The sequence below is a fragment of the Oxyura jamaicensis genome, chromosome 1 (assembly GCF_011077185.1).
Source record: "Oxyura jamaicensis isolate SHBP4307 breed ruddy duck chromosome 1, BPBGC_Ojam_1.0, whole genome shotgun sequence".
NCBI lineage: Eukaryota > Metazoa > Chordata > Aves > Anseriformes > Anatidae > Oxyura > Oxyura jamaicensis.
The window spans coordinates 58919816-58928931 of record NC_048893.1 but is presented as its reverse complement, the minus strand read 5'-3'; the positions used below and the strand labels follow the sequence as shown (position 1 = coordinate 58928931).

At 43.5% G+C, this 9116-nt stretch overlaps 1 protein-coding gene across 2 annotated transcripts in view; it reads left to right on the top strand.

The window, feature by feature from the left end:
* Positions 1-12: 12 nt before the first annotated feature.
* The window catches only part of TRIM24 (tripartite motif containing 24), a 58245-nt gene continuing 49141 nt past the window's right edge, over positions 13-9116 (top strand). Inside the window, exon 1 of one of the 2 annotated variants that reach the window (XM_035342421.1) lies at positions 13-528. In XM_035342421.1, coding sequence (XP_035198312.1) covers positions 138-528 — 391 coding nt within the window. In that variant the 5' untranslated portion in view covers positions 13-137. The remainder of the gene's footprint in view (positions 529-9116) is intronic. The other variant, XM_035342414.1, reaches the window with a different exon arrangement.

Below are 9116 nucleotides of genomic sequence, written 5' to 3'. Positions count from 1 at the left end.
GGGCGGGGCGTGCCGGCCGTTGGCCGTGCGGCGCGGCGGGGCAGGCACAACCCCGCGGGCAGCGGCGGGGGCAGCGGGGCCGCCCCGCCTCCCTCCTCCGCTCTCCCCTCCCTCCCCTCGGCGCTCCGGACAGGACAATGGAGGAGGCGGCGGCGGCTGTGGCGGCGGCAGCGGCGGCAGCGGCAGGGGGGGCCCTGCCCTGCCCGGCGGATCGCGGCGGGGCGGCGGCGCTGAGCGGGGAGAACGAGGCCGAGAGCCGCCAGGGCCCGTCGGAGCGCGGCGGGGAGGCGGCCCCGCTCAACCTGTTGGACACTTGCGGCGTGTGCGGGCAGCCCATCCAGAGCCGGCGGCCCAAGCTGCTGCCCTGCCTGCACTCGGTGTGCCTGCGCTGCCTGCCGCCGCCCGACCGCTACCTCATGCTGCCTCCCGCCGGCCCCCCCGCGCCCGCCGCCGCCGCCCCCCACAAGGAGCCGCAGCCGCCGGCGCCCCCCTCCCCGCCCGGCTCCTCGCCCCTGCACTGCACGCCCGGTAAGGCGCCGGCACCCCCCGGGAGGCCCGCGTGTCGCGACAGGCGGGGGAGGGGGGGTGTGCTGTCGCGATGAGGGGCTGGACGGCAGGTGGCGGGGGCGGCGGGGCAGAGGGCTTCCCTGCGCTTTTTTAATTCCCTTTTCAAATTTCCCACCTCGGAGGGGAAGGCGCCGACTTCCCCCGGCCGGGACGGCCTCCCTCCTTCCCTCCTTCCTCCCCGCTGCTTCTCCTTCCTCCCCCGGGCCCCGGTACCCGCGTCCCGGCAGGGTCCCCCCGCCGCTCGTCCACGTGGAGGGGGGCTGTGGGAAGGATTTGGTTTAAAACCTCCCAGATCGGCTCTGCCGAGCGCGGGGTGCCGGCACAAAGTTTCGGCCAGCCCGTGTGCTGCTGCCACCGTAGCTTGAGCGAGGGTGTTTAAAAACACAGCCTGGTGATGGGCGAGGAACTGCTACAGCCCGGGAGCGACTTCTGAACGCTTCTGTTCCTAGTCCTAGAGGGCTGCTTTATTGGGTTAAAGGCAACTGCATCCGAGAAAAAGGTGCGAGCAGGCATCCTCGAGTGGAAACCGGTGGAGATCCTAGAGAATCTCGACAGAAAATGTAATGAAAACTGAGCTTCTTTACAGGATGTGTTGGATAGCGCTTCTTGTGTTTTCTGGGATACTCAGTGGGGCTCAGGCAAAAATTCTGCATGAAGAAGGCAGCAGTAACTCCAGATCAGCCACCGCTGAGCAAGTATTGGCTGCTGTTCTTTAAGTACACTTCTTAACGTTTTTACTGAGAAATCTCGCTGGCAGATCAGACCCAAAAGATTACAACTCAAATATGTGAAGTGTTTGCAGCAGTTTGTAAGAAAAACGCTCTTGAGAGAGAGGACTGTTCGGGACAATTGGAGAGAACACCTTGCTTGAGAATGCCTGAGAAAGTCAGACCCACGTAGTTTATTTGCAAGATAGGCTGAGCCTCTTCATCTGCATGGATATCTGTTAGTGTGTGCATTCAGACTTTAACATGTAGTCTATGTGGGAGTCAAATTGTCTAGTCAGAAGTCCCAGAACTGGGAAAACCCGAGAGACTCAGAGCCACTATTTTTAAGCTTGGTGGATCCAGGAGATGTTACGGCTCATACATCTCGGAGTAGAACTATGAAATCCTGCACAGGAGGAACGTAAAAAGCACAAACTTTGGTGTATGGCAGGATATTTCAAGATGTGACTTGGAAATGAGAAAGGGAGCAGAGATGCAGCCAGTTCAGGAGTTGCGACATAGGTTGAGGGAGTGTGTAATTAATTGCCTTACGAGTTTTGAGGTCATGAACAGCATAGCTCAATTCCCAGATGCTATATTTAAATGTAGCACAAATAGGGGTTCATAGCTGAGCATGAAGTGAGATATACCAAAAGAAGGAAAAGATCAGTGCTGTTGAGACGCCTGCTTACAAGAGGACAAAGGATAGCTAAAACAATGCATCGTGCACCAGTTGTAAGCTGGCAGTTCTGTTCACTCTTTTTGACTGTATGTGTTGGTTCTGTATGGATGAATAATACCATACATATTCCTCTCCATTCGACAAGTGTACATACATGCTATTTTTTGGTGACATGAGTTTGATCCTATTTTCTTTCTAGTTATTTTCATGCTTCCACACTACCGTTCATTGCCCAACAGGAAGAAAAGACGTATAGATCTCCCACTCTCCGTGACACATTCCTTAGGTCTTCTCTTGTCACCGTTCTGACTTCATTGAACTGACAATGACTGTAGACTTGTGAACTTGATGTGCATTGGCTGCTTTGTTTTTACGACTGATATAAAACATTGTAAACTTAAACTAGGATTTCTTAAAAAAAAAAAAAATGGTGTCACTGTACAAAGCTGATGATAGTGGAAAAAATATTATGGTTGGAGGAGTTCCTAGTCTCAGAAGACAGAAGGATGGACAAAACAGTGCAAATCTGTCATCTCCTCTGGTAATACGTTGGACAGTGTTTATGAGAAATCACCTGAAGTAGTAAACTGAAAACTACCAGCTTAGAAAGCTGGACAGTAAACATGATGTAAATTGTAAGATACTGTGACTATACTGAAGAAATAAACAGCAAGGAAGCTATTTGCTAGAAGGAATGTCCTAGGCAAGGCCCACAATAGAATTACAAACTATAAGCAGCTCCTGAAAGATAAACAGAAAGGATGCTTATGCATGTGTGCTGAGCAGTAGCACGAGGCACAAAAAAGCCTGGAGAAAGACTGACAGAAGGGAGTCAGTCTGGAACAAAGGAAGGGATCTGATTTGACAACTGCTTCAGTGAGCCAGTCTTGCAAAGGAGTGCTGTGCTCATGTCCACATTAGTTGAGAAAGAGGTAACTAAAAATTAATTTTGTGTGTAGTCTGGCTATGTGGAGTCCTATTCATGTGTTTTTTGTCTTTGGTAAACTGTTTCCAAGCAGAAAAGGTCCTTTGCTTGACATATGTGTGTGTACGTTGGAAGTTGACTTGGGAGAACGCTGATTCGCTTGCAGTAAAAACATAAACCAATAAAGGAGTGCTGTGAAAAATCTCTCAAACTTGAGAACCTAGAACAAATTATGAATTTTGGTGTTACTTGAATGCAAAGTTCAGCATGGGTAGTAGCAATGACAAGCTTCTAGACATGAGGAGTTTCTTGTGGTATGCGTTAATCGGTATTCCTCTTGTAGAGGTAGACTGATGGTGAGGCGGTCTGCAGTATGGTTATGCTCCATGCTGTCATGTGCATTCAATGTTTGAAATAAAACGATTTCTATAGAGAATACTTGGAAGTCTCTGATCTTTGTACCATTCCTGAAATATAAAGTGTTGCAGAGTTGGCTGTGTGACTTCAAATGTGTTATCACTAGAAAGCGCGCCGCTTGTTTTCTGGATGTCCGATGGTAATTATTCGATGTAGTTGATGGCTTTTTTGTTGTTGTTATTACATTGACAAATGACTGGTTGCTGGGCAGAAACATTATGAACTAAGGGGAAGGCTGCAAGACTGGGTCTGTAAATATGATACTTGTTTGTGAGCAAATGTCTACAGATACTGCTAGTGAATACCTTGGTTAATTTAATGTGTGTTTTCATTTCGTTTCTCAAATGGCCCTTCATTAATATTTGATTGTGCAAGTGTCAACTGGTCTGTATGAGAAGGTTGCTACTAAATCCATCCTTTACCCAAGTTTTGGTCAGGGTGCTCCTTCAATGACTGGATGTGAGTAGTAGGCTTTACTTAATTGAAAGGACACCATTCATAATGGAGGGAGTATCTGAAAATCGTTGTACTTAGGTGGAAATTTTGAATGTGAAAGAGTTAGATGGTAACTGCGAAGTTACAGATTAAGATTCTGTTCCTTTTTAAGCCTACTTATTTTGTTTTGAGTTGTAAACATGCTTTTGATTGCTCTTTGTCATCAGTCTGCACGCAAAGTGTATTGGGATCTAGTGTGTGGAAAAACTCGTGAATAGAAATGTGTAGCAAAACTTTATGCAGATATGCTAATTAAATCTTACTAGTGTCAGTAGTAAAAATAATAGAGGAAAACGTTTCTTCTTTTCTTCATTGGTTTGTCTACAGATCAGCAAACAGATCTGTGTGAAGATGTTAAAAGCATGGGATGTTTGGACACTCCCAGGACATAAATTCTTAGGGAGTGTCCAGACTAACAATTCAAATATGTTTGATACTTGCTCTTAATTAAGGAATAAATACTTTAGAGTTACTGAACAAGGATTTCAGTGTTTGTTTCACATTTCAGCCAATTAATGCTCAGAAATATTTGTATGCCGATACAATTTGGAGATCTGCAAGGCAAGGGATGAAGACCGAATCCTTGATATGCCCATCGTGTATGCAGGTGGCATCTGCTGCTTTATTATGTCCCACAGTCAGTCTTTACATAGATAGCTTTAAACTCTTTCACATTCTCAGCTGTCTTGATATCTGCTGTCATCTGGACTTTCTGACGCCATCACTTCATTTTATCTTGAAAATACAGCTTTTGAAATAACTTAAATACAGAGAAATAAGAATGTTTAATGTATTTTTTCCTTCTTTAGGTCTGATAATTAGGATCCTTAGGAAGGATAAAATAGCTTCATTTGAGCTTTCTTACGGTAAAGATCTATTTTTCTTTCTGGTCCTGAAAAGACCTTTTTCTTTGCAGTTTAAGAAGACTCAAGATTTTTTATCTGCCTGCTACATTAGATTATTTCCATTTCAGTGTGCATATTGCCACTTGATTAAACTGAACTCTCTCCATCTTCAGTGCTGCAGAGTCCATATTTTATTTATGTATACACACACTCCCACATACATACACATCTATGGCTGCATCTATGCATCCTTTCACAAGTGCTATTTCTGTTATGGTGCCATCAGGAAATCACAGAATCATAGAATCCTGAGTTGGAAGGGATCCGCAGCGATCATTGAGTCCAACCCCTGGCACCACACAGGTCTACCCAGAATTTCAGACCGTGTGACTAAGAGCACAGTCCAAATGCTCCTTAAACTCCAACAGGTTTGGTGCTGTGACTGCGTTCCTGGGGAGCCTGTTCCAGTGCACAAGAACCCTCTCAGTGAAGAACCTCTTCCTGATATCCAACCTGATCCTCCCCTGTCATAGCTTGACACCATTCCTGCAGGTCCTATCACTGGTCACTAAAGAAGAGATTCGTGCCTGCCCCTCTGCTCCCCCTTGTGAAGAAGCCATAGACTGATGAGGTCTCCACTCAGCCGCTCCTCATACATCTTCCCCTCTAGGCCCTTCCCCATTTTTGTAGACCTTCTCTGGGCACTCTCCAACAGCTGAATGTCCTTTTTGTACTGTGGTGCCCAGAACTGCACACAGTACTCGAGGTGAGGCCGCACCAGCGCAGAGTAGAGCGGGACAATCCCTTCCCTCGACCAACTAGCGATGCCGTGCTTGATGCACCCCAGGGTGGGGTTGACCCTCCTGGCTGCCAGGGCACACTGCTGGCTCATACTCAGCTTGCTGTCAACCAAAACCCCCAGATCCATCTCTGCGGGGCTGCTCTCCAGCATCTCATCCCCCAGTCTGTATGTACAGCCAGAGTTGTCCTGTCCCAGGTGCAGGACACGGCACTTGCTCTTGTTAAACTTCATGCAGTGGAAATGAATTGTTTAACCTAGAACAAACTCAGAGTTTTGGGAGTGCTTGCATTTGAAAAGAACATACATATCTTTCTTGTACATATCTATAATGTATAACTCCCAATTGCATTGAATTGAAAACTTCCAGAGTCCCAGGTTTGAAAAGCATTTAATATTGTTATTGTTTTGATGGTGCATAATGGACAAACCTTTTGGCTAACAAGTCGTAAAATCAGACAAACTTAAAATACCAATGTACATCATACTGAAAGAAGTTTTAATTATGTTTGCTCTGATATATGCTTAATATAAGCATATGATACTTGCTTATTATCCTATGCATTTTTACAGAATAGTACTTCCAGAGTGGGTAGGTACATTTACTCCATTGATGCTTTTCACCAATAGCAAGTGGGAAATTAAAAAGCTGAAGCCATCAGAAATACCAGATGAGTGTTAAAACAGCTGTAGTGGCGTAGCCAGGTTCATTTGAGTTAGAAGCCTTTTAGAAGTTACTGTAGCAAGTTATCAAAATAGTTGAAATTGTGTTCGAATTTTTTTGAGCAAAGATTTAAATCTTCAGAGGGAAGCCTTCCAATTCTGTTCAGTACAAGACTATATTATAATGTTTGTGGTAAGCAATTAATATTTCTAAAAAGGAAAGAAATTTCTGACTATAAGGAACAGCAGAGGAAATATAAACTAATGTACTAGAAATTCTCAAATGTGTATGTTGTTGAAAGTGCACTGGGTTGTTTGAATGCATGTGTTAGAGATTCCTCTTTAGAAAATGATGTCTGAAGAGCAGGAGAAAAATAACTTAATGGAGTACAGGTTCATTAAGAGGCAAGTGGAGGAGGGGGCGTGCATTGTTTGTGGTCTAGTTCATTCATTAGAGAAACATACTGAGGAGCTAGCAGGCATCCAAAGGCAGGGGGGTTTTTAGGTTGGCCTGCTGACTTATATGAGTACGACAGAGTGGTTGTGTTTGCTTGACTTTAACCAGCTTGTTAAATTTAAGGAAGGAATTTCCATGAAACTTTTGCTTCTGAATGTAGTATTGTTAAAGAAGCTGCACTTCTCTACAGGAAAAGCTTTATGCCAGTCTTGTACAAGTTTGTGTTAAGATACTGTAAATGGTATTTCCATATAATTTAGTGGAATTTCCCAGTAACAGGAAACTTGTGAAGTGGGTATTTTGCCTGTTGTATCTAATCTAAAAGTGAGGCAGGGGAAAACCAAAAATAATTTCATTTCAATGTTACTGAATTTTGCTGTGAGTAACTGACTTTATGACAAATCTCTTATTTCTTTAATTGAAAATTAAGGCTTGTAAAACTTCTACAATAACATGAAATGCTCTATTACAGTAGTCTCTGCTGATTTGCTAACACTAATGTGTTCTTCAGGTAAATATGGCCCTGTAGCTTGTGTGTGAGACCTATGCAGGTGATCCAGCTGAACAGTGAATAATATCAAGATTTTCTTCTGGAAAAGGATGATGGAAATGGAAGTCAAAATGTATTATTCTAGTAACTGCTTAGACTCTAGTTGCCAGCACTATAAGCAAAGTGGGTTTGACAAAACAGCTGGCAGTCCTGAAAACACAGAATGATGTGATGGGGGGATTAATCAAAAGGTTGTATCATTTCTGAGATCACGGTTGTATAAAAAGGCAGTTAGTTCCTCTGTGTAGGCTATGACCACCAGTTTTAACTCCTACAACATGGTGAACCAAGTCAGCTCCAGTGGTTTGGAAGGCGTTGTTATCACTGGATTTGAATGAACTGGGGAGCAGGGAATTGTTACATCCACTCTAGGCTTAGTGAAAGCAAGTGACAAAAGTGAATTCTGCCTCTTTTTGTGATTTGTAATGAAAATACTTGTTTTTCCCTTGAGTAGTTTCCTATTGGTATTTCCCATAGAATGACGTTTATACATGGAATGTTTCCTTTAAAAATATCTTTTAATGTATTTATTACCTCTTATTTAACTTTCATCTGCTGTAACAGCTTACTGATGCTTTTTTTAGTCTTTAGCTAATTTAAAGGTCATAGAAAAACTCCAACGATCCTGTTAAAATTTACTTCAACAATTAAGTAGCTGTGGAGTCATTTACTGTTTAAACTGTACTTGCAGCTCAATTCTATTTGGAGACTTTACTTGAACTGACTATCTACAAGTTTTTCTAAAGGACAGAGGGAATGTATGAAAACAAATGTTTAACATCAAAGTGGGAAATGGTTGTGTGAAATAATTAAGAAAACTACGTCATTCTTAACAAGAAACACTCTTGCAAAGTCACGTATGAAACAAAGTTGAGCAAAAGAATGTTTCCTCTGTCTCTTCAGAGTTTCATGTAAAAGATTATTCCAGACTTTTTCTGGGGAAAATTGTATATTGCTTACATACATTATTAACTTAGAATGGAGAAGTGATGTTAAACAATCTTTCTAGTTTTTGTTTGTTGGGGGTTGTTTATAAGTGGGCTATGGGCATGACAGTAAGTGAGGTTCAGCTGTTTGAACCGCATTCATGGCTTTTGAGGGCCCTTGTTTCTCGAGTGCATTTGGGTCACAGGCACATCCTCATTTCAAAACAAAAATCTAAAACTCCAGTGCTAAGCTGTCCTTAAGCAGCAGTAAAAAAGCCATTTGCTTTTTGACTGTAGAAAGATTCCTGCCTCTGATTAATAAGTGAGTTGCCCATGGCTACTTTTTTTAAGTGGCGAGTTCCCCTTTCTGTTTAGTCCCTCAAGTAAATCTAGCACAATTTAAAAAAATAATTAAATAAACAACAACAACAACAAAAAAAAACAAACAAGGCTGTAGCTGCAATACCATGTGAATTAGGGTGTTTACCTAATTTGAGAAGTGACCATATATTTTTCCCACTGAGCTGACGCATCTGTCTGTACTGTACGTAGTCAAAAAAGGGACTATTTCTACATAAATATTGACTTGGAAAAAAAAACAGTGTATTTTCTAGGATGTCTGCTTGCATTCAGAAAGCATGTAATGGACTTAAAAGTTCACTTTACCCACCTCATTCATTTCTAGGCATCTGTTACTGAGCCCTGCTACATGGTTAAGGAGATGCAGAGCCGCAGTGTGAATGAGCCCAAGAGAAGTTCCGGTTCCACCACTGCTGAACTTGGGACACCAGGGCGCTTGCAGCATGGCTGGCTGGGAGGCACTGCTGTCAGCTGTGCAGGGAAAGAGTAGGTGGGAAGAAAGAAGGGTGGAGAGCTGCAGCACTCTGCTAGGGGTGGAGAATAAGACATTGCCAAGTGGGAGCAGGCTTCCAACTTTAAAGGCAAGGTATGGCTCCTTGCTGAAGCAGCCCAGTGCCATCAGGCCCGTTGCTGGAAATGAGTTGTGTGCCAGATTGGCCTGAACAGTAAAAGTGTAAATTGAAACTTTTTTTTTTTTTTTTTTTTTTTTTTTTTTTTTTTTTT